We start from the raw sequence: 26,791 nt of genomic DNA, 5'->3' as shown, positions 1-26,791 counted from the left end.
CGTGTCGAGCCTCGTTACCACCAAAACGTATTTCACATTCGTGAAGACATTTTGACACCCAGTGGAACCAACTTCAAGAGGAGATAGGAAATATCTTGTAAGGATGTGGAACGTGCTTTTGGAGTTCTAAAGGCGAAGTGACACATAGTAGAACATGTGACACGACCATATAAGATAAAAACTCTACGATATATTATATGTATGTGTGTATCATAATGCATAACATGGTAGTGGAAGATAAAGGACGAAATATTACACAACATATGCCAACGGAGCCCCAACACATAAGTTCAGTGGAATATTTGCATAGAGTCATTGATATTCAAGACACACAAAAACATAACTTTGACAAGACTTGGCGGATCATATCAATGATGCTAACGATGATGATGAGTAGTGTATTTAGAAAAAAATAAATTATGTATTTTTTGGTCTTCTAATGTCTTTTTTCCAATTTAAATGTTATATTTTTTAATATTATATAATCTATTATGATGCTAATGTAACGTACCAAAAATACAAGGTAAAAATTTCATTATTTTAAAAACCAAAACCATTCATTCAAGGGTTTAGGTCATTTTTGGTCACTTAACTTTTGGTTTTGTGCTCATTTGGTCACTTAACTCTTTTTAAGTTTTAAAAGGTCATCAAACTTTTGGTTTTGTACTCATTTAGTCACTTAAATTTTGGTTTGGTAACATTTAGTCACCTAACTTTTAAAATTGTGCTCATTTAGTCACTAAACTTTTAAATTTTTTCAAAAGTTTAGTGACTAAATGAGCACAATTTTAAAAGTTAGGTGACTAAATGAGCAAAAATCTAAAAGTTAAGTGACTAAATGTGACCAAACCAAAAGTTAAGTGACTAAATGAGCACAAAGTCAAAAGTTTGATGACCTTTTCAAACTTAAAAAGAGTTAAGTGACCAAATGAGCACAAAACCAAAAGTTAAGTGACCAAAAATGACCTAAACCCTTCATTCAATCATTTAAAAGATAATCAGAGTATAATGTATTTTTGAAAACATCAGAGTAAAGTCATAAACTAGATAGTGCGGAAAACTCTAGGGGATGCAGTACGATCAAGTCGGACCCTTCCCTTTGGAACCAGAATTACCTGAAACATGTAAACATAAAACCGTAAGTACAAAGCTTAGTAAGTTCCCCAAAATACCACATATCATACATAAAATTTGTGGGTCTATTCTAACCCTAAGTGAATGTTATGGCCCAAATCATAATCTTACAATCACTTTCTATCATGGGCCAAATCATGGTCTTTCCTTGCAATGCCAATGGCCAAATCCTGGTCTTAGGTATAAGTGTTAGGGGCTAGATCCTGGTCTTTCATATAATTGTCAGGGGCTATATCCTGGTCTTCCATACAATTGCCAAGGGCCAGATCCTGAGCTTTCATGCAAAATTCACAAAGACAACTAGCATCTTACATAGTATAGTGAGAAGACTCACCTCACAATCGAAGTCGAAGTACCAAAACTCTCACAGACGAAAAGTTGGTGCTACCCACCACCTAATGAAACATTCAAGGGTAAACCTTAGTCTATCATCTAAAACTACTTAGTTGACCAAAAGTCACGACCATCTCCACCACCACGGCGTGGCAACAACATGACAAAACAATCGCATAAACCCCTTCACCACGTCAGGGCGAGGAACATGCCACGTCGTGGTTCCTGGCTGAAGGCATCTTAACTGATTAAGCTCTAAATCTGTTAAGTCCTTTGCTCAAATTTTCCAGAAGGCATCTTTACACTTATATCCATTATAAAAATCCTTAATTTGTAGACATGCATGTCTTTCACTTAACTAGGTCAGAAATGGGAGAAATGAGGTCAAAACCCCATGCATGGACTCAAAACTACATAATACTTCAGATCTGGAGCAGTTAACCCTCTTGGGACCTCAAGGATCAGAAAATTTGCCAACTTTATTGATCCCAACCATTCAAACCATCTCATACATGAAGAAATATACATAAAAACCTAAATATAGAAAGGTATAGCAAAAGATATGAGCTTGTAGACTTACAAAGGTCCATAAAGAGCTCAAGGAGACTAATGTGAAGCTAGCTTATTGATCATTTTACTCCACAACACTTCTTTCTTCCTTCACAAGACCAAGAATGCCACAAAGAGCCTTAAAATGGAGGAGCAGGGATTAAGGTTTGGATCTAAGCACTTAGAGGGGATGGAGGCCGAGGGTGGACGAAATCCTAGTCATCATATATTTTGAATACGACCTTAAGCCCGTAAAATTAGGTTTTGAGCTTGGGACGTCGCTACGTTGTGGCCAATACATGACCACGTCGTGGCCACTTAAAATGAATGTGACCCAAAAGTTGTTATCACGTCGTAGTGATCCTCCCCACCATGTCCTGACCACCAAAATTCCACAAAATTAAGGCATAAAATTCATACCTAAAAATTGGATGTTACAACTAACATGAAAATGATTTTGGTGTGTAGATTTGGTGATTATTTTATATTTGTAGAGAATGATATGGCATCTGAGATTGACAAAAAATTAATGTTATAACTTAAGTTGGTGGATGTAGACAACATGTTATCATGCACAAAAGTTGTCACCTCACCAGCCATGTCATATATAGTGTTATAATACAAAGTGTGGAAACGGACAACATGATAGAACACCCTCTAATTTCCATGTCATCATTATTTTATTTATTTATTATTATTATTATTATTTTGCTACTAAAACTTTGAACTAGTTATTAGGGCTGGTAGGTGTGGGCAACATGTTATCACACCCAAAAGTTGCAACATTTCTTTGCGATCTCTATTTAACGTCGCACATTGTGTGAGTAGCGGAGCTGGATCGGGTTGTAATAGCACGTCCGTAGAATACCGGTACATTATAATCACAAAGATATCGTCGCCATCGTTATCATCGTTGAACGAGTGGAACAGATCAAAAAGATCAATTTTTTTAATTGTTGAAAGTTTTTATGAAATAGAGAGAAAGAAAATAGAATGGTGATTAAAAATTAGGTGTTGTATATATATATATATATATATATATATATATATATATATATATATATATAACCGTTTGAAAACGGTCAAATAGGAAACCAACGTCCAAATAAATGCCGTTACACTTCGTTACCATGACCACGACCAGCAACGTAGCACCTAAAAACGCCGATGTGCAGCGGTGTTGCAGCCATAGTAACGACGTTGTTAGGTGTCAAGTCACAATAACATCTTATACCGTTGCCCACACCCGCGTCTTAAACTCATATCCACGGGCCTTAGAAATAATATTCGCGCAATTATTAATGGATTGGGTAGCACGTGATTTAAGGGGTTGAGCTTTTTTGAGTTTTGACTTTGACCCATGCGGGGCACTGAAAAACAAAATAGATAACGTGCTTTTATAGAGTTATTTCATTAAGTGACAATATATGGCTATTTTTCAGGGTTTTTTAATACAATATAATTATATATAGAATTATAGTGGGTGCTTTGTATAAGTCGCACTAAAAAAATCATAAGTGAAACCCTAATTCTCTTAACCTAAGTGGGTTTACATTTTTTATAAGATAAAGATCAATTTTGGTACTTGTTTTGATGGTAAAAAGACCTTGTTAATTTGTGATGTTACTTTTTAATACTATAAATTACTAGCTAATTTTAACGCTCACTTAACGAATATACTCAAATTCACGAATAATTCGCATTTCTAAATCATATTATATTTTTCGCTGGCTGAAAAGTGAAAAGATTATTTGTGATAAGTCTTTTATGTAGGCATTATGAAAAAGAAAAAACTATTTACAGAAATTTGAATCATTAAGAAAACCTTGTTAACATACACAATACACAAATCTCAAACACGATTACAAAAAACACATACAATTTGTAGACACCAAACCAAAATTACACAATAATCTTAATTCGCGAGAGCATCGATGATTCCCATAACCACGTCACAAATACGCTTCAAACCCTCCTCCCTCGCTGCAATCTCCGGTGGATAAACCAACCGTGGGTACCTCTTAAAGCCGTTATGACACGCATTCGCGTAATCAGCAGCCGCCATCACATGCATATACGCATAGTCGTAGAACTCCGACGTCAAATCTTGAACGGAATTTTGCAATGCCATACCTGCGGCGGAATACTTATCTGCACATTGCTTCAACGCCTTTTTCAAATTGTCGTTCGTGTTCTTAACGAGTAGATTGGATGATAAGTAGGAGTTTGTGTTAGTGGCATTCGCGACTGCAACTTTCGCCATTATAATCGCGAGCCCTTTTGTGTCGGCTTCTGAACTGGTTGAGTCGGATTGGAGAGATGATATGCAGAGGTCGTAAAACTTTGTGGTTTTGCAGGTTTTTTGGATCAAATCGATGTCTCCATTGACAAAAAGACTACGGTTTTGAGTGCAAGTAATGCCGACAACAAGAAGAAGTAGGAAAGAAGAAGAAGAAGAAACCATTTCAACAAGAGTTTTCACAAATGATTCAAAAGCAGGAATAAAGTCGTTGGAGTTCTCAATGAAGTGTAGGTTTTATAGGGCTTTGTTTCTTTTTCGGAATCCATAATAAGTTACACCTTTTAATACACAAGGTAAAAATCGCTGTAGGGTCCGATCGTTTTAGATATATACGATCCGATTATTGGTGGTTTGTGGTTAGAATACGCTAGTGATTTTTTTTTTTGGATGAATATTGTTGATATAAGATTAAGATCGTTTTTTTAATGATTTTAATGTTGAAGATTGTTGACATAAAATTAAGATGATTATAGTCAGAATGGGTGTCGGGGTGTGTGCCTGGAATTTGGGTAGATTCCAAAGCGACTTCACGGGTGAAACGGAACCACGACTCCATGAGGCAACCATGGGTGGTTTGCTCCTTAATCCTTTGTATTCTAGGGACTCATATTGAAGATGTTTGTCGGGTTCTTTTGTAGAAAAATAAATACAATACTTTTGATATCCTCCCTAATAAATAAAATTTTTTTTTACCACATGACATGTTCTCTTTCAATTTGACAAATGTGTAGTAATTTTGAATTAATTTTTTTTCCACATGTCATTTTATGGGTTTTTCTATTTTATTAATTTTCATATAATACTAAGTGTAAGACACATGTATTACATGACTTAATTAAAAAAATTAAATATAAATGTCTAAATATTTAAGAACTTTAGATTTATAAGAAAATAAGAAAAATAATGAATTATTAAAATTGATTATTTTTTATCTTTAAAATTTAAATTAATAAACAAAATAAAATAATAAATTTTAATTTGGAAATTTTGAAATAAGAATGTAAGTCCATTAATGAAATTGATATGTATTTATTACTACATTTATTATAATTATTACAATAGAAAAAACTCATTTATTAGAGTAGATTTAATTAATAATTGTAATTATGTGGAATTTATTAAAATAGAAAAAACTCATAAAATGACATGTGGAAAGAAAATTAACTCAAAATAACCACAAGATGACATTTGGCAAATTGAATAAGAGTGTGAAATGTGACAAAAAAACCTTCATTTATTAGAGTAGATTTAATTAATAATTGTAATAAATATAGTAATAAATGAATATCAATTTAATTAATGAGCTTACATTCTAATTTCAAAATTTTTAAATTAGAGTTTATTAGTTTCTTTTGTTTATTTATTTAAATTATTTGTTTAAATTTAAAAGATTAAAAACATTTCAATTTTAATAATTCATTATTTTTCTTATTTTCTTATAAATTCAAAGTTTTCAATTATTTAGACCTTCATATTTAAATTTTTTTTTTAACTTAACCCATGGAATACATGAATCTCACAACTAGTATATAACATATTGTCACGACTTTATCTAAGTTTGTTTGATTCCATGCGGATTGTTGTAGAAAAAGTCGTTGTATTTGACAATTATTATGTGAAAAAGTCATTATTTTATTTTATTTAATCGACCAAACTTATTGAATTTTTTTTCAAGCGTTGAATTTTAAGTTTTTAACTGATAAAATCATCACCTGTAGTGGTTTGTAAGGGAAAAAAATGAGTTTCTAGTAACTTTTCTTTGGAATAAAAGTAGGATGACTTTTAACAAAACTAAAAGATTTTTATTTATTTATTATTTAACGATGGAGGCCATAAAAAGAACATGATCTAGGTTTCTTAAAGGGAGCGAGAAATAATCAATTTATCCATATGTACTTGACGGGGAAATTTTCATTTCAAGATCACCAGTGAAACTGGAAACAAGGTGTCAGGGCCGGTCTCGAGATTTCGGAGGCCTTTTTCAATTTTACAAAAAAGAGGCCCTAAAACTTGAATTCATTTTCTAGTGCAAAATACATAAATTAAAGTTTCATTCAAAATAATACACAGAAAAAATGTTTCTACTTATAACAACCATCATTCTACTTGAAAACAACCATCTAAAGTCCAAAAAATTTGAAATCAGAAACATTTTAACTTCTGATTTACTTCTTATAAACAAATTCTGAGAATAGAGAATACATTATGATTTTCGAATTCGGATTTTTGAATTACTCCCTATAAAAAAAATATGATTTCCAGAAAAAGCAACAATCATAAATTATACCATACAACCTCTAAACAAATATTATAAATGTATCATATAGATAAAAACTGTATAATACCTTTTGATTTTCCCTGAGACATAGATTCTAATTTTCCAAACCTTACTCTAGTTTCAATTTCCTTCGGATTTTCAAACTTTCAAGATTCAAGGCTTTTGATTTGATTGTGATTCAATGATTTTGAACAATTATGAAGAAAAAAGTAAGAATGAAGAAGTATGAACTCAAAGCTTTGATATTTGATTTTCGAGGATCAAAGCTATTGATTTCCTATGTAAATGAATCTCCATGTCAAAAGACATGGGGTTATGTTCATTATATAGTGGAGATAATTACATATAAACCCCTCAAAGAATAAAAAATGACATACAAATGTAATACAAATAAGTGTAGTCTAATATCCCCCCTCAAGCGACATGTGGTGGACCAAGGCGCAACATGCGACGAAACTGCTCAAACTGCTGACGAGGCAGACTTTTGGTGAAGATATCCGCAACCTGAAGCTTGGTTGGAACGAGCATAGTAATAAGTTTGCCAAATGCAACGAGCTCACGAACAAAATGATAATCAATGTCAATGTGTTTGGCACGTTTGTGAGCAACAGGATTCTGGGTGAGGAAGAGCGCACTCTGTATATCACAAAGGAAGGTCGGCCGACCAGAAGGTAAAGCATGAAGCTCACGCAGAAGATAAGTAAGCCAAATAATCTCAACGGCCGTGTTCACCATGGCCCGATATTCAGATTCACAGCTGGAGCGAGAAACGGTCGACTGTTTCTTAGCACTCCAAGATACAAGATTACCCCCCAGGAATATCGAGTAGCCATAAGTGGAACGTCGGGTATCAAGACAACTAGCCCAATCCGCATCAGAGTAACCCACAATAGAGGTAGACTTGGGCCGAGAAAAAGTGAGACCAAAAGTGAGCGTTCCCTTCACATAACGAAAAAGACGCTTCACAGCTTGAAAGTGAGCGACAGTCGGAGCAGTAAGATACTGGCTGACCTGATTCACAGCATATGCAATTTTCGGTAAATTAATCGTCAAATACTGAAGTGCACCGACCAACGAGCGATAGCGCGTGGGGTACTCATAAAGGGGACCATCACTAACAAGAGAGGCATTGGTGGCACTGGGAGTCGCCATGGGATTAGCATCAAGTAGACCTGCATGAGAAACAATGTCATGAGCATATTTGGCCTGGTTGAGGAAGAGACTGTGTGGAAGCGACGTCACCTCGAGGCCAAGGAAAAAACTCAAGCACCCAAGATCTTTAATACGGAACTCAGCATGAAGCTTGGCAATAAAGCTAGACATAACGGAGGTGTCAGATCCAGTGAGGATCAGGTCATCTAGATACACCAACAAGTAAAGAATGCAACGATCCCAACGAAAAACAAATAAAGATGGGTCAGCCCGACTACAAGAGAATCCATGAGTAACCAGAAAAGAGCTCAACCGATGAAACCACGAACGCGGAGCTTGCTTCAACCCATAGATAGCTTTGTTGAGCTTGCAAACATGATTAGGAAACCGAGTATCAACGAACCCCAGGGGTTGCTGCAAATAAACTGTATCACCCAACTTGCCATGTAAAAAGGCATTTTTAACATCAAGTTGACGCAGCTGCCACCCATTTACAATGCCGAGAGAAAGAACAACACGGATCATGGCAGCTTTGACAACAGGACTGAAAGTATGCGAAAAATCAAGGCCCGACACCTGACTAAAACCTTGGGCAACAAGACGAGCCTTGTGCCGCTCAATAGAACTATCCGCCCGGTACTTAGTACGAAAAAGCCACCTACAACCAACAATATTAGAGTGAGGAGGACAAGGAATGAAGGTCCAAGTATTATTGTGGTGCAACGCATGTATTTCGGAGCGCATAACATTACACCATTTAGGTTCATGCAAGGCAGTGACATGAGAAACCGGATCCGGAGAAGAGAGCACAACCGCTAACAGACCACAGGACCGAAGTGGGCAAGATCAACCTGATAACGTGGCTTAAAAATCCCCTCCTTAGCGCAAGTGGTCATGGGGTGTGAGGACAAGGGGGTCGGCGAGGGCACTTCGGGCTCGGGAGGGGCTGAAGCAGAGTCGTCAATGAGATCGGTGTCCGAGTCGGGCCTAAAAGATTTGTCTGGGGAAGAAGAGCTTGACCCGGTGAGGTCCGGTTCGGCATCGGCATCGGGGGCGGAATCGACGGCTGCTGGTGGAGGCTCGGTGACCTCAGGTGCGACAGAAACGGGCTTCAGGAAAACTTCACATGGATCTGGGGGCGGAGACGGGGCAGCCGACCTTGGAGGAGCCATAGGCGGGGATTAGGGCACCAGGATACTTGGAACATCTCCAAAAAAAACTCATGTAAAGGAAAAGAGGCCATGGGAGCCGCACCGGAAGAACCACCAAAGGGAAAATAAGTCTCATCAAACTGGGCATGTCGTGTAATAAAGATGCGTGAGGAAACCGGGTCAAGACATTGATAGCCTTTATATTGCGGATGATAACCAATGAAGACGCATGGTATACTCTGAGGAGAGAGTTTGTGAGCTGCATAATCACGCAAATAAGGATACACGTGACATCCAAAAGGACGGAAAAGTGTCATATGAAGGCACCTGATGAAACAACACCTCAAATGGCGACTTCATGTCAAGAACCTTGGTGGGTAACCATTTAATAATAAACACAGCGGAGCTAAAAGCATGCACCCAATAAGATGCCAAAATGTGCCCGTGAAACATCATAGCGATCCCGATTTCCACAATATGACGATGTTTCCCTTCAACCCGCCCATTTTGTTGTGGGGTGTACGGACATGATATTTGGTGAAAAATCTAATGTTTTTGCAAAAGAGTTTTAACATTTTTGTTCACAAATTCGGTACCCCCATCACTATGAAAGGTATTAATTTTAGTGGAAAATCGCGTTTCAACAAAGGTAATAAACATCTCAAACACCATATAAAAGTCCGATTTGGACTTAAGCGGATAAAGCCATGTGAACCGGGAAAAATCGTCAACAAACGTCACACAATAGCGATAAGAATCAACCGAAGTAACCGGAGATGGGCCCCAAAGGTCACAATGCACCAAATCTAAAACAAATGCGACATGTTTATCATTATTATAAAAGAGTAAGCGATGTGATTTCGCTAGTTGGCACGGCGAACATACAACCGGTTTAGGTAAAATAGAAGACACCAAAACAAGTCCAAGTTTATTTAACAAAGAAATTGTGTCAAACGACACATGTCCCAAACGGGAATGCCATAACTCAAAAGAAGCCTTCGATCCATTCCGAGCAAAGAAAGCACTTGCCACCGATTTATTAGGAAGAATGTAGAGTCCATGATCACCTCGTCCGCGAGCTAGAGCCCGTTTCGTTTCCCGATCCTGAATTTCACAATAATATTTGGAGAAAAGAACATCCACGTCATTATCATAAATTAACCGGCTAATGGAGAGTAAATTTTTCGAGACACGGGGAACCACTAACACATCCTGTAACCGAATTCCATTAGCAAGAGAAGAATGTCCAATAGATAAAATAGGGAGAGTATTACCATTACCAAATTGAACCGAGCCATCACCATTGAACGGTGCGAGTTGAGAAACCGATCCCGAGGAAGACACCATATGATCCGAGGCACCGGAATCAACATACCAATTTAGCTCTGGAGTATTATTGACATTACATTTGGCTAGTGTAACACCCATAAAAATCATGCCAAATTTAAACTTTTAAAAACATTTCAAAACCATTAATCATTACAAAACTTGTTTTCAACATGTATAATATCAGAGTATACCAGAAACATAAACATAAATATGAGGAGATGTACAATCACGCCTTTGCCTTCCCGCGATCACCTGATGTACCTGAAGCAATAAACTGAAACTGTAAGCCCGAGGCTTAGTGAGTTCCCCCAAAATATCGATACACTGCACATAACACATATACAAATAACAGCATGTACTGGGTCTACAACTTTACAGACTGGATTACCCCTAGGCCCACAGTGTGAGTCTGGATTGCCTTCCGAGCCCACAACTCACATATGGATTGCCACCGAGCCCACAGTACGAGCCTGGTATGCCCCACCTGACCCTCAGCTCGTATCTGGAATGCTCCCGAGCCCACAGTACAAGTCTGGCATGCCCCACCTGGCCCTCAGCTCGTATCTGGAATGCTCCCGGGTTTGTTGGTTACCGCACGGAGCAGCATCACCTCAACCCACCCCACATAATATGTCCACATATATCACAACTAATGTGCATACAAGTAATCACATAATAATACAGGTAGTCCTATAGATCTACCTAACGGGCATAGCAACTAGCATGCAACACTAACTCATACTCAACATACTACCAACTGCTAGGATATCATATCCAATGGGACGGCCTTGGTGCCTTGGACCTCTTAGTATAGTGAGGTAACTCACCTCACAAGTAGTGCTCAAGTACCGAAAACCTCTGATCGCAGTCTCACCGGAAATCCCAAACTATCACATAATAAATACCAAGTCAATACACCACATAGCAGTCTTGACTAAGGGTCCACACAATCCATCATGTACATTCTCTTTATTGGGCCAAGGCCCAATGTCAAGTCCATAACCTTGAAAGTCCTTATACAAAGCCCATTATTGGCCCAATTTACCAAATTGGGCCCAACTCCCTAATTGGGCCTAATTCCAAGATCCATTATCAAAACTTGGCCCAAAACATCATATTCATAAAGTTCAGCAAAGGCCCAAATCCAACTAGTCCATAAACAGCCCAAAACCCGAAGCCCAATTGTCAAAAGCCCAACAGAGGACGTACACGGGGGTACTCCTCTGGTACGCTGGGCGTACTCATTCTGATGTTGACCACCATCGGGGTGGTTGACCCAGTACGCTGGGCGTACTGGATTTACGTTGGGCGTACATAGTGGTTTGCTAAAATCTTAATAAGTGCTTAATGGCTTAAGCACTTAAGCCCAAACTTCAGATCCAGTGACCAAATGTGCTTAGGACCCATGAAGTCATGAACTTTATCACTTTGGACGTCCAGAAAGCTCTTAATACTTGGTCTTAATCCATTAAGACCTTCCTACTCCATGCATGGGACATCTTAAGCCATTGGGACCTCATTTTTATCACTCAAAACCCCTTAAAGAGTCTAGAAGGACAGTTCATTTCGTCCAAATCACATCATGCACCATCTTGGGACTTTTTTGGACAATAAATGGTTCTTTTACGCAAAAATGGCAAGATCTATACATATATGCATAAAGTTTGAAGCTTTTTACCTTCTGGAGCTTCTAGGGCACAAACCAACTTCAGATCTACAAGCTTGATCTTCTTCTCCAACTCCTTGATGCAACACCTTCTTCTTAAAACACTCAAGAAACACTCAATAAGCTCACACACTCAAGGAAATGGCTAGGGTTTGGGGAAAACGACTCTAAGCAGTGGAGGATGAGGTAAGGGAGGGTTATGTGCTCATAATGTTGCTTATATAGCCCCCAAACCCTAAATATTAGGGTTTCATCCTGACATAAGTACGCCCAGCATACAAAAGTGTACGCCCAGCGTACTAAGGCGGACCTTAGCGCTTAGCGTACTCTTATGTATGCTCAGCGTACTCCTCCTTGACCCAAGGTTGCAACCTTGGCCCTTATACTTATCTTGCTCTACACTTCCAACCCCAAGGACTACAAATAACAAAGTAATGATAGAAGAGGGTTTGGAAATACCTGAAAAATCTCGGGATGTTACAATTCTCCCCTACTTGACCTAGACATCGTCCTCGAAGTCTGCTGCGTTAAATAGCTCCGGGTAATGCTCCCGCATCTCGGACTCGGGCTCCCATGTTTACTCGGATCCCCTCCGATGCTCCCATTGTACCTTTACCAAATGTATCTCCTTGTTCCGTAGAACCTTCATCTTCCTCTCCAGAATGGCTATGGGCCTCTCCACGTAATTCAGGCGCTCATCGACCTGAATATCATCCAACGATACTAGTGCCTCCTGATCCATAATGCACTTTCGCAATTGCGAAACGTGAAAAGTGTCGTGGATCCGACTAAGCTCCTCCGGTAGCTCTAGCCTGTATGCCACCTTGCCAACCCTGGCAACGATCCTGAACGGCCCAATGTATCGGGGACCCAACTTCCCCCTCTTCCTGAAGCGGATCACACCCTTCCAGGGCGAGACCTTCAGGAGTACCATGCCACCGACCTGGAACTCTAACTCAGATCGGCGTCTGTCGGCGTAACTCTTCTGCCGACTCTGAGCGGTCTGCATACGCGGTGTAATCTGTTGAATCTTCTCAGTAGTCTGCAAGACTACCTCCGTCCGTCCCATCACCCTGTGTCCAACCTCACCCCAACAAATCGGGGTGCGACATCTCCGCCCATACAACAGCTCGAATGGCGGGGCGCCAATGCTGGAATGATAGTTGTTGTTGTAGGTGAACTCTGCAAAGGGGTAGGTGGGAATCCCAGCTCCCACCGAAGTCAATGACACACGCCCTCAACATGTCCTCGAGGTTCTGAATGGTCCGCTCGCTCTGACCGTCGGTCTGCGGATGATATGTTGTGCTAAAATGCAGTCGTGTGCCCAGTTCCTCATGGAACTTCTGCCAGAAACGGGAGGTAAATCTAACATCTCGGTCGGAAACAATAGAGACCGGAACCCCGTGGCGAGTGACGATCTCGCGGACATACACGTCGGCTAACTTCTCGGTCGATGAACTCTCCCGTATGGTCAAGAAATGGGCACTCTTGGTCAATCGATCCACGATGACCCATATAGCATCAAACCCCTTCGCCGTCCTCGACAGCTTGGTAATGAAGTCCATTGTGATCTGTTCCCATTTCCACATGGGAATCTACAGGGGCTGCAGCGTGCCATGCGGCCTCTGATGTTCGGCCTTGACCATCCTACAGGTCAAGCACCTCTCGACGTACCAAGAGATTTCTCGCTTAATGCACGACCACCAATAACTCAAACTCAAGTACCGGTACATCTTCGTGGCCCCCGGGTGAATAGAGAAGTGAGACTTGTGAGCCTCCTCCATAACTGTCTGTCTGACCCCACCAGACATCGGAACCCATACCCGACCACATCAGGTCAATAATCCCCGGCTATCCTGCACAAACCGGGCGTTCTTGCCCCTGATCCTCTCTAGTTTCCAGTTCTCTGGTCGCATGCCCTCAGCCTGAGCATATCTAATCAAACTCACAAGTGGAGAATCCACCGCTATCCTCATACATATCGGTGGGGTGGAAGACCCAGCTGACTTGCGGCTTAGAGAATCCGCCACCACATTCGCTTTACCGGGGTGGTAAAGGATCTCACAGTCGTAGTCCTTGACTACATCCAGCCACATGCGTTGTCTCATGTTCAGGTTTGGCTGATCCATGATGTGTCTCAGGCTCTTGTGATCCGTGTATATGGTATAACGGACCCCATAGAGGTAATGTCTCCAAATCTTGAGAGCGAATACCACCGCTCCCAACTCCAGATCATGAGTAGGGTATCTCGTCTCATGCGGCTTCAGTTGCCACGATGCGTAGGATATGACCCGTCCTTTCTGCATGAGGACCGTCCCCAGTCCTGCAATGGATGCATCACAGAACACCACCAAAATCATCGACTCCCTCTGGAAGAGTCAATACTGGGGCCTCGCACAAACGCTGTCAGAGGATCTCAAACGCCCTCTGCTGCTCAGGGCCCCACCGGAAATCCACCCCCTTCCTCGTCAGACGAGTGAGGGGTACTGCAATCTAGGAGAAATCATGTATGAATATCCGGTAGTACCCTGCCAATCCCAGAAAACTCCTGATGTCTGAGGGAGATTTCGGAACCTCCCACTGCATGACTGCCTCGATTTTGGCCGGGTCGACCAAAATCCCCTCCTGGTTTACGAGATGTCCGAGGAACTGGACCTCTCATAACCAAAACTCACACTTCGAGAACTTGGCATACAGCCGTTCTGTTAGGCGTGTCAAACCCAACAAATAAAGGGTACAAATGACTCCTTAAACACTACTACTATGCACTAAAAACGTAGTACATGGTAAGTAGGGTCGATCCACAGAGACACGGGACAAGTGTTTATACCTTTTTGCGTAAGGTACAAAAATGGTCACAGAATGGGGGGAATTTATAAGCAATGATTTAAACTATAGAATAAAACAATAAGTAAATGATTGATTAAGTGAAATAAGTTCAAGATTTGTAAGTACTCCAACTCTATGCAAGACAAATTAGCAATGTGATTCCATGGATGACAAGATATTTGTTTAATTCTATCTAAGTTGGTACTTGAAAGTGTTAACAAGCTCTAACACTTCCCATTCAACACAATAATAAATCAAAACAAGCTCTTTGATTAATCCTAACCTTACCAATCTAATCTAAACAAACTCTTAGAATTAGGTTGAAAGATTGCATTAAACTTTATGTGAATGTTCCCAACAACACTCAATACTCCTCATAAGCTCGGGAGCATAAGAATGTGTGAATAAGATTTACACTAAATTCATTCAATAGAAATCAGTTTAGTGCTTGTTACATAGTCCAATTTACAAAACAATTACGAATTTTGCAATTAGATAACTTGAATGATCTAACCCTAATTCAAATGGCCAATAAGAATCACAATTAGAATCAAACATTCGATTGAAACAAAATCAAATTCACTAGATAGAAAATTGAAAGAAAACATCAAGTCATATGATTGAAATCACAACTAGAAGTCAAGACATAAAGTTGGAGAATCTAGGGTTCTAGCCAATCATGGCTAGAACAAGATCACAAATCTAGAAAATGAAATTAAAGTTCTTACAAAATGAAATCAAATGTTCCCAAGTGTTAATCTACTTCCAAAAGCTCTGAAAATCGCCTTCCCTCTGCCCAAAAGTCGACCTCCCAAAGTAAAAAGTCGGTTCCCCCCTTTAAAAATGGTGAAAAACTGCTTTAAAACCCGCATTTACGTTTACACGGCCCGCGTAAATTAACACTGTCATTTACACGGCCCGCGTAAACGCAAAAATATACTGTGCAGAAATCTACGTTTACACGGCCCGCGTAAACGCAAGGCTTGCATTTACACGGCCGTGTAAATCTCTGTAAAGCCAAAATCTTCATTTCTTTGATATCTTGCTCCTCGGTGCTCCGCAAGTCCTGAAATTTTGTCCGCAACTTTTATTTACCTCCTCCAACAATATCCTACCTCTAAAAGTCCCTGAAATATCACAAAAGTATTTGAATGAAATTGCCTCATGAAAAATCCCGAAAAACATGCAAAATGCATGAGTTTAAGCCTATATGCAATGTACTTTTATGAAATAAAGCTACAAAATGGGTACATGAAATGCACCTAACAAATCTCCCCAAGCTTAAACCTTTCTTGTCCTCAAGAAAGAACAAGAAAATTTAAACCGGAGAAAATAAAATAAAAGAGAAGAAAAGAAAATCAAAGTTAAACTTTTTTTTTTTTGAAACTTGATGCAAGAAATCAAAACAAACATGAAAAAATATATCCAACCCAATTAACCCTGTTTTGTACCATAGTTGAGAATGTACCTGTCATGCCTTGAGTCAACTTGGCTTTAGTCTCAAAATATTATATGATAATAGAAATAAGACTTTGGCCACTCCCTAATACAACTCAACAGAATCAAAGATCACAACACTAATTCCCTTTCAATATCATCAAGTCAATTCTTGGAACAAATTATGGTCTTACTCTCGTGAAATTATATGTGACAAAACATGCTCAACCATCTTTGTTTCATAAAATATAACAATGCCCGATTCTAGCTATTTGTTGATCAACAACAATCTTTTTCTGAAAAATCTTTTCTAAAAATTCCCTAATATTTACCCAAATTGGTTACAAGATTCAAACCACTTACTCCAGTCAAAGTAATTAACATTCAGTCCCAATGTCATAAGTTCAAATCCAAGTCCAAAGGAATCTTTTGGCAGCCAAATATTTTTCCTAAACATAATATTCAATTAAACTATAAACACAACTATATACAAACTTCCTAATTACATTTTTTTTACAAATAAAGCTCATGGCTTTCTTTGAAATCCGTGTAACGGGCTTCCAACCAACACATCCAGATCAAATGACCTTAGTGTGCTAGATTTAAAAGGATCCCTCGGGTTTACTTGCCCGAACCTCAAAGGCCACAGATTAGCTTTATTTGGTTATTATTAAGTTCATGACTTTCTATGGAACCCGTGTAGCGAATTTTCAACTCAATCAGTCCCAAACAATTTAGCTTTAGGCGATTAGGTGTAAAACACCCCTCAGAGTTTACTTGTTCGAGTCCCAAAGATCACAGATTAACTTAATAATATATATTTTTTAATTTTTTATTATTATTATTATTATTTTTTTCATATAAATAAGATAACATATAACACTCTTATTAATTTATTTGCTAGGCCTATTTCTTTATATTTTCGTCCTTGACTTTTCTATTGTGGGACATCTCACGGTCTATTACCGTGAGGGGGTTCTAGACATTTTTCGGGGGACTGAAGTTAGCATGCAAAGACCCGCAGGTATAGTTGGAAACTATGTCCCCAAGCAGGGTATATAAAAGGGAATGAGTAGAAAGGACTTTTTAGAGCGTTGGAAGGCTCGGGACATTGAAATTTTGCATTCTTTTTTTTTATTTGGCATTTTAAGTTCAATTGAGCACTTACTACTCATAAGACCAGTCATATGTCCCAAAGAATCGACTCATACCTGCTGTTATGCTCAAATGTTGACAATCTTCTCACTTTCTGTTTTGCACAAGTAGCTTCGGGAGGTGTGTTCGTGTGTGATTAACTTGCTTTTAGATTTTTCAATAAAAAGAGCAAGCCAATTTCAAGGCACATGACTCATTTACCAGCTCAACTGTTTTGAAAAGATTCAGTTGCTTGGGATTCGATCGTTTTTTTTTTAATTATGCAATGAATGCAATGCAAAAATTTAGATGCAAAGAAAATAATAAAAATTAGAATAGAAAGAAAATCTTTTTGGTTTTTGAAAAATTTTCCATACAGAAAAAAAAATGAAAAAGAAAATGAAATGAAAATTAATGCAATATGTACAAAACTACATGCAACCTACATGCAACGGGATTTATGCATGGATGGATGCCCCTCCCCAAGCTTAAAATATAGCATCGTCCTCGATGCTTGGAGAGAGGCATAGTCGGCCTATTAAGAGTCGGATGGTGGAGGATGGTAGCTGATTTGGGAATGGGTCTAAAACATTCACAAATGCACACCAGTTGAATTTTAAGTAAAATATGAACGATTAAAGATATGGAAAGAATTTACCAAATCTTTCTTGGTGTCTCACAATTGTGGTGTGAACCTCCTCTTCATCCTCCCCAAGCTATCCGTGAAGTATTTTTGGAGCCGGAGATTCATTTTCTAGGCATAAAAAATAAGTTTAAAACCATTTGGGACATTAAAAAAAATTGAAATTTACCAAAGACTAAAAAGTTTTAAAAGAAATAAAAAAAAACTCCGGGTTGCCTCCCGGTTAGCTGCCCTTGTTTTAAGTCGTTGGCTCGACTTGGCCCCTGAATGTGCTTTGTTCTAAGTAGGTGGGCCTTTACAACACATTAACCTTCTCGCCACTTCCTTCAATTGAAAACTTATCTTCTACCTGACTTTTTTTTAAAGCACCTGCTCACAAAATGCTTGGCATAAACAATTAGTAACACCGTATCCCCGGCAATGGCGCCAATTTGTTAGGCGTGTCAAACCCAACAAATAAAGGGTACAAATGACTCCTTAAACACTACTACTATGCACTAAAAACGTAGTACAAGGTAAGTAGGGTCGATCCACAGAGACACGGGACAAGTGTTTATACCTTTTTGCGTAAGGTACAAAAATGGTCACAGAATGGGGGGAATTTATAAGCAATGATTTAAACTATAGAATAAAACAATAAGTAAATGATTGATTAAGTGAAATAAGTTCAAGATTTGTAAGTACTCCAACTCTATGCAAGACAAATTAGCAATGTGATTCCATGGATGACAAGATATTTGTTTAATTCTATCTAAGTTGGTACTTGAAAGTGTTAACAAGCTCTAACACTTCCCATTCAACACAATAATAAATCAAAACAAGCTCTTTGATTAATCCTAACCTTACCAATCTAATCTAAACAAACTCTTAGAATTAGGTTGAAAGATTGCATTAAACTTTATGTGAATGTTCCCAACAACACTCAATACTCCTCATAAGCTCGGGAGCATAAGAATGTGTGAATAAGATTTACACTAAATTCATTCAATAGAAATCAGTTTAGTGCTTGTTACATAGTCCAATTTACAAAACAATTACGAATTTTGCAATTAGATAACTTGAATGATCTAACCCTAATTCAAATGGCCAATAAGAATCACAATTAGAATCAAACATTCGATTGAAACAAAATCAAATTCACTAGATAGAAAATTGAAAGAAAACATCAAGTCATATGATTGAAATCACAACTAGAAGTCAAGACATAAAGTTGGAGAATCTAGGGTTCTAGCCAATCATGGCTAGAACAAGATCACAAATCTAGAAAATGAAATTAAAGTTCTTACAAAATGAAATCAAATGTTCCCAAGTGTTAATCTACTTCCAAAAGCTCTGAAAATCGCCTTCCCTCTGCCCAAAAGTCGACCTCCCAAAGTAAAAAGTCGGTTCCCCCCTTTAAAAATGGTGAAAAACTGCTTTAAAACCCGCATTTACGTTTACACGGCCCGCGTAAATTAACACTGTCATTTACACGGCCCGCGTAAACGCAAAAATATACTGTGCAGAAATCTACGTTTACACGGCCCGCGTAAACGCAAGGCTTGCATTTACACGGCCGTGTAAATCTCTGTAAAGCCAAAATCTTCATTTCTTTGATATCTTGCTCCTCGGTGCTCCGCAAGTCCTGAAATTTTGTCCGCAACTTTTATTTACCTCCTCCAACAATATCCTACCTCCAAAAGTCCCTGAAATATCACAAAAGTATTTGAATGAAATTGCCTCATGAAAAATCCCGAAAAACATGCAAAATGCATGAGTTTAAGCCTATATGCAATGTACTTTTATGAAATAAAGCTACAAAATGGGTACATGAAATGCACCTAACACGTTCCCGTCTCAGAACTCCCAGTAACTCCCTGAGGTGCTCCTCGTGCTGCTCTCGGGTCTTGGAATATACCAAGATATCATCTATAAACACGATGACCGAGCGGTCAAGCATCGGTCTGCAAACCCAATTCATCAGGTCCATAAATACTGCTAGAGCATTGGTGAGCCCAAACGACATCACCAAAAACTCGTAATGTCCATAACGAGTCTGAAACGCGGTCTTCTCCACGTCCTCCTCTCTGACCCGGACCTGATGATACCCATACCTCAAGTCTATCTTGGAAAACTAAGATGTGCCCTGCAACTGATCAAAGAGATCATCTATCTTCGGGAGTGGATAACGGTTCTTCACCGTCAACTTGTTCAACTCCCTATAATCAATGCACATCCGGTGCGAACCGTCCTTCTTCCTGACTAAGAGGATTTGTTCTCTCCATGGAGAATTGCTCGGTCGAATGAACTGCTTGCCCAACAGTTCCTGCAGCTGTGATGACAACTCCTGCATCTCGGGTGGCGCCAATCGGTATGGCGCCTTGGCAATAAGGGCCGCACCCGGCACCAGGTCGATCCGGAACTCGACCTGCCTCTCCAGACGAATCCCTGGTAACTCCTCCGGGAACACGTCAGCAAACTCTCTAACCACTGGAACCTCTGAAACTGGAGTCTGATCCTTGACCCGTGTATCCACCACATACGCTAGATAACCCGCACACACGTGCTTAATATACTGTCGAACCCTGGCAGCTGAACAAAACCCTGATCCCACTCTGGTGCCCTCGCCATATACAATCAGTTCTCCCCTACTTGGGGTTCGAACTACTATCCGCTGACCCTCACAATCAATAATGGCACCGAATCGACTGAGCCAGTCCATCCCCACAATCACGCACACATCCCCCATGGGAATCGGAATCAAGTCTATCGGGAAGGATACCCCGAAGATCTCCAACTCACATCCTCGGAAGCAGAAACCCCGTGTTCGTTGGCGATAAAGACTCGCAACAGACACTCTAGCTCGCCTACTGGCACACTGAACTCCCTACTAAATGTCTGTGATACAAATGACCGACTCGCCCCCGAGTCAAATAAAACCAATGCAGGCAAGGAATTCACTAAAAACGTACCTAAACACAGGTATAGATAGATAAGCATAAAGCATATAAGATCAGTAAGATAAGGGATAGAAACATACCAGCAACCACATCTGGTGCTGCCTTGGCCTCCTCTGCGGTGAGCTGGAAGGCGCGCCCCTGAGCCTTCGGGGGCTCTGCTCTACCTGACCTCCCGTTCGTAATCCTCAATGTAACTGGAGCAGGAGCCTGTGCCAGCTTAGCGGCAAGCAACAGACAGCTGGCCTTCAAGTGGCTAACCTGATCACGGTGATAACATAACCTCATACTCGGAACCGAGGCGGGCTGGCGACAATTCTTCGCATAATGCCGCTCCTTGCCACACCTATGGCACCCACTACCAGCTCGAAAAACCCCAGAATGGCCCTTGCCGCACTTTCCACAAGAGCGGCTCTGCTGACCCCCGGTCCTAGAATCAGCGGTCTTAGACCGCTTCGGCACCGGCTGTGACTGTGCCGGGGCCTGTCGCTGCTCCCTCAACTACAGCTCAATCTCCAACTCATGACGCCTAGTTGCCTCCTGTAAATCCAGTAGAGTATCACATCGTTGTGCGGCAACAAACTGACGAATGTCAGTCTTGAGCATGCTCAGATAACGTGTCATTTGGGCCTGCTCAGAAGCAAACTCCGGGAAGAACATCGCCCTCTCAGTGAATATACAGGTGATCTCCGTCACCAACTCCCCATCCTGTCTCAAACTCAAAAACTCCTGCGCCAAACGTTCCCGATCGACCCGTGGAATGTAACGGGCGCGGAACATATCCATGAACTGCTCCCAAGTAACAGTAGCTCTCTGATCATCAGTGTACGACCCTGTCGTCAATCTCCACCAGTCCTTGGCCCCGAGCCTCAACATGTACAGGTCACATCTGACCTTCTGGTCAGTAGGACATGAGCACGTGAAGAAACAGCCCTCCACGTCAAATAACCACCTCATGGCTCTAATCGGATCTTGGGTACCATAAAATATCGGGGGCTTCGTGTTATCGAAGTCCCAGTAATGGAAGCCCCAAAGGTCACAATGCACCAAATCTAAAACACAAGCGGCACGTTTATCATTATTATAAAAGGGTAAGCGATGTGATTTCGCTAGTTGGCACAACGAACATACAACCGATTTAGGTAAAATAGAAGACACCAAAACAAGTCCAAGTTTATTTAACAAAGAAACTGTGTCAAACGACACATGTCCCAAACGGGAATGCCATAACTCAAAAGAAGCCTTCGATCAATTCCGAGCAAAGAAAGCACGCGCCACCGGTTTATTAGGAAGAATGTAGAGTCCATGATCACATCGTCCGCGAGCTAGAGCCCGCTTCGTTTTCCGATCCTGAATTTCACAATAATATTTGGAGAAAAGAACATCCACATCATTATCATAAATTAACCGGCTAATGGAGAGTAAATTTTTCGAGAGACGGGGAACCACTAACACATCCTGTAACCGAATTCCATTAGCAAGAGAAGAATGTCCAATAGATAAAATAGGGAGAGTATTACCATTACCAATTTGAACCGAGCCATCACCATTGAATGGTGCGGGTTGAGAAACCGATCCCGAGGAAGACACCATGTGATCCGAGGCACCGGAATCAACAAACTAATGAAAGCACCCAAAACTTTCATACTAAAGACATTGTTACTCCAAAACATGCTACATGCATATTTATAAACAATATTTTACATTGATAATTTGATTACAAAAGACTGGATACAAACCGGCTAAGTTTTAGTATATTACATAACTACCCAGGATATTTAAGCTTTATACATACGTAAACCCAAGTACAAAAGTAATAGTATAAACTATTCTAAATCTTCCAACAGTATATGACTATACTGGATTCTCATTACCTGCAATTGTTAAACACTGAGAGGGGTAAGCGGTGACGCTTAGTGAGTTCAATAATAGATATAATATAACGTTATGCCATATATATACCAATATGACAGAAACAAAGGGAACAAGGAACAACAAAGGCATATGTGAATCATGCGACAGACTTTCCATAATAATCAGTGAGACATAACAATTTCAATAATTGATATACATCAATAACGCTTCGGCCCAAATGGCACAGATGACATACAATTTCTGATTAAACATTTTGGTAGATTTCAGGCTTTCAGCCCTATCTAACCTTCTGCCAATGCCATAGGGGTAGAAGTCATTCTCTTGCGAGACATGCTCTACACGGCCAGAGGCTACATACAAATACCACTGTGAATCTAAGTTCTTTCACTGATCAAATGGCCAAAGGTACAACTTTGCTATCAAAATAACAAAAATAATAACACAAGATGATAACACGGAAAAGCACGTAGCACATATAACACATAACATACAATTGTTCCTATATATTGAACTCACCGTGAAATAACCGAGTATTAAAGTATTAATTTGGGCAGCACTTCGTCTTTAAATATGACTTTCTGTGAACTCACCAAATTGAACCGAGCCATCACCATTGAACAGTGCGAGTTGAGAAACCGATCCCGAGGAAGACACCATATGATCTGAGGCACCGGAATCAACATAGCAATTTAGCTCTGGAGTATTATTGACATTACATTTGGCTAGTGTAACACCCATAAAAATCATGCCAAATTTAAACTTTTAAAAACATTTCAAAACCATTAATCATTACAAAACTTGTTTTCAACATGTATAATATCAGAGTATACCAGAAACATAAACATAAATATGAGGAGATGTACAATCACGCCTTTGCCTTCCCGCGATCACCTGATGTACCTGAAGCAATAAACTGAAACTGTAAGCCCGAGGCTTAGTGAGTTCCCCCAAAATACCGATACACTGCACATAACACATATACAAATAACAACATGTACTGGGTCTACAACTTTACAGACTGGATTACCCCTAGGCCCACAGTGTGAGTCTGGATTGCCTTCCGGGCCCACAACTCACATATGGATTGCCACCGAGCCCACAGTACGAGCCTGGTATGCCCCACCTGACCCTCAGCTCGTATCTGGAATGCTCCCGAGCCCACAGTACAAGTCTGGCATGCCCCACCTGGCCCTCAGCTCGTATCTGGAATGCTCCCGGGTTTGTTGGTTACCGCACGGAGCAACATCACCTCAACCCACCCCACATAATATGGTGACATATAACACAACTAATGCGCATACAAGTAATCACATAATAATACATGTAGTCCTACAGATCTACCTAACTGGCATAACAACTAGCATGCAACACTAACTCATACTGAACATAATACCAACTGCTAGGATATCATATCCAATGGGCCGGCCTTGGTGCCTTAGACCCCTTAGTATAATGAGGTAACTCACCTCGCAAGTAGTGCTGAAGTACCGAAATCCTCTGATCGTTGTCTCACCGGAAATCCCAAACTATCACATAATAAATACCAAGTCAATACACCACATAACAGTCTTGACTAAGGGTCCACACAATCCATCATGTCCATTATCTTTATTTATCCAAGGCCCAATGCCAAGTCCATAACCTTAAAAGTCCTTATACAGAGCCCATTATTGGCCCAATTTACTAAATTGGGCCCAACACCCTAATTGGGCCTAATTCCAATATCCATTATCAAAACTTGGCCCAAAACATCATATTCATAAAGTCCAGCAAAGGCCCAAATCCAACTAGTCCATAAACAGCCCAAAACCCGAAGCCTAATTGTCAAAAGCCCAACAGAGGACGTACACGGGGCGTACTCCTCTCGTACGCTGGGCGTACTCGTTCTGATGTTGACCACCATCGGGGTGGTTGACCCAGTATGCTGGGCGTACTGGATTTACGCTGGGCGTACGAAGTGGTTTGCCAAAATCTTAATAAGTGCTTAATGACTTAAGCACTTAAGCCCAAACTTCAGATCCAATGACCAAATGTGCCTAGGACCCATAAAGTCATGAACTTTATCACTTTGGACGTCCAGAAAGCTCTTAATACTTGGTCTTAATCCATTAAGACCTTCCTACTCCATGCATGGGACATCTTAAGCCATTGGGACCTCATTTTTATCACTCAAAACCCCTTCAAGAGTCTAAAAGGACAGTTCATTTCGTCCAAATCACATCATGCACCATCTTGGGACTTTTTGGGACAATAAATGGTTCTTTAACGCAAAAATGGCAAGATCTATACATATATGCATAAAGTTTGAAGCTTTTTACCTTCTGGAGCTTCTAGGGCACAAACGAACTTCAGATCTACAAGCTTGATCTTCTTCTCCAACTCATTGATGCAACACTTTCTTCTTAAAACACTCAAGAAACACTCAATAAGCTCACACACTCAAGGAAATGGCTAGGGTTTGGGGAAAACGACTCTAAGCAGTGGAGGCTGAGGTAAGGGAGGGTTATGTGCTCATAATGTTGCTTATATAGCCCCCAAACCCTAAATATTAGGGTTTCATCCTGACATAAGTACGCCCAGCGTACACAAGTGTACGCCCAACGTACTAAGGCGGACCTTAGTACGCTTAGCGTACTCTTATGTACGCTCAGCGTACTCCTCCTTGACCTAAGGTTGCAACCTTGGCCCTTATACTTATCTTGGCTCTACACTTCCAACCCCAATGACTACAAATGACAAAGTAATGATAGAAGAGGGTTTGGAAATACTTGCAAAATCTCAGGATGTTACAGCTAGAAAGGCTTTCACCAAGTCGGTGTCATTCATAGGGGCCGAAGAGGCAAACGAGGAAAATTGCGGGCACTGATTTGCATAATGGCCATTGGTACGACATAGTTGGCAATGAGGGAAACGACGGCCACGAACACCGCGAGTGCCGCCACCACGAGGAGCCCCACGACCTCGCCCAACTGCCGAGGAGGTGCGTCCGGGAGGAGTCTCGACAATGAAAGCAACAGGAGGCGGAGACGAACCATGAAGCGAGGTAAGAAACATTTCATGCCCCTCGGCTTGGGCAAGTAAATCACGGAAAAGGTGAGCATGACGGGACACACGAATCGCCACAAAAAAGGATTCAAAAGAGCCACCAAGACCACATAAAAACCAATGGAACTTGTCTGATTCATCAACCGTGTGACCAATGGCCGCTAGTTGATCACAAATAGCCTTAAAACGATGACCATAATCCGAAACAGAAGCGGGACCTTTAGAAAGGAGATAGAGTTGATCACGAAGATTCTGAACCCGCTCCATAGAAGAGTTTCCGTAGGCAGACTCGAGAGCCGTCCAAACTGCACGGGCGGTGGAGAGACCCACCACCTCAAAAAATGCCTCTTCGGTGAGAGATGCTTGAAGCAAAATGAGGGTGTGTTGGTCCACGGCTTGCCACTCCGCAAACTTCGGGTTCACGGTGGTCTTGTTATCAACCGTAATAGATGATGGTGGGGCATTAGAAGAGTCGTCAACATGGCCAAAAAGATGTTGATAGGAGAGGAGTGGGGTCATTTGATTCACCCATATAAGGTAATTAGTGGAGGAGAGGCGGATTGTGATGAGGTGAAGGATGGTGTTCATGGGAAGGGTGGTATCATTGGGGTTGGATGTTGACATGATGAGGCGGTGGTGGTGATGGAATTCCGGTGAGAGGGGAAGAACAAAACCGAAAAGAAGAGAAGATGAGAGGAGGGATCGAAAGTTTAATGAGGGAAAGGAATGGAGGGGTTGACTCTTGATACCATGTGTAAATGAATCTCCATGTCAAAAGACATGGGGGTTATGCCCATTATATAGTGGAGATAATTACATATAAACCCCTCAAAGAATAAAAAAATGACATATAAATGTAATACAAATAAGTGTAGTCTAATATTTCCTTCTTCAGAAATTCTGATTTTAAGAAAATACAAAGTAAGAAGATCGTTGCTTCTAAGCATCTTTAATTCATAATCAGTATGCGATATAATGAAAGAACCAAAACATCGTTT

At 40.4% G+C, this 26,791-nt stretch overlaps 1 protein-coding gene across 1 annotated transcript; it reads right to left on the bottom strand.

Moving 5' to 3' along the window:
- Nucleotides 1-3,812: 3,812 nt before the first annotated feature.
- Nucleotides 3,813-4,581, bottom strand: C/VIF2 (cell wall / vacuolar inhibitor of fructosidase 2). Its single transcript, XM_079067978.1, has one exon. It carries the CDS (start codon nt 4,478-4,480, stop codon nt 3,932-3,934), a length of 549 nt encoding a protein of 182 aa, XP_078924104.1. The 5' UTR covers nt 4,481-4,581; the 3' UTR covers nt 3,813-3,931.
- Nucleotides 4,582-26,791: the final 22,210 nt, after the last annotated feature.

Source organism: Lactuca virosa, chromosome 8 (assembly GCF_052849685.1).
Source record: "Lactuca virosa cultivar CGN04683 chromosome 8, Lactuca_virosa_CGN04683_v6, whole genome shotgun sequence".
NCBI classification, from domain to species: Eukaryota; Viridiplantae; Streptophyta; class Magnoliopsida; order Asterales; family Asteraceae; genus Lactuca; species Lactuca virosa.
Note: the sequence above shows the minus strand (reverse complement) of the source record. Positions and strands in the feature narration are given on the sequence as shown.

Bases quoted from the DNA above. Each gene is read 5' to 3' on its own strand.
- C/VIF2 (XM_079067978.1), bottom strand. From the start codon at position 4,480: ATGGTTTCTTCTTCTTCTTCTTTCCTACTTCTTCTTGTTGTCGGCATT.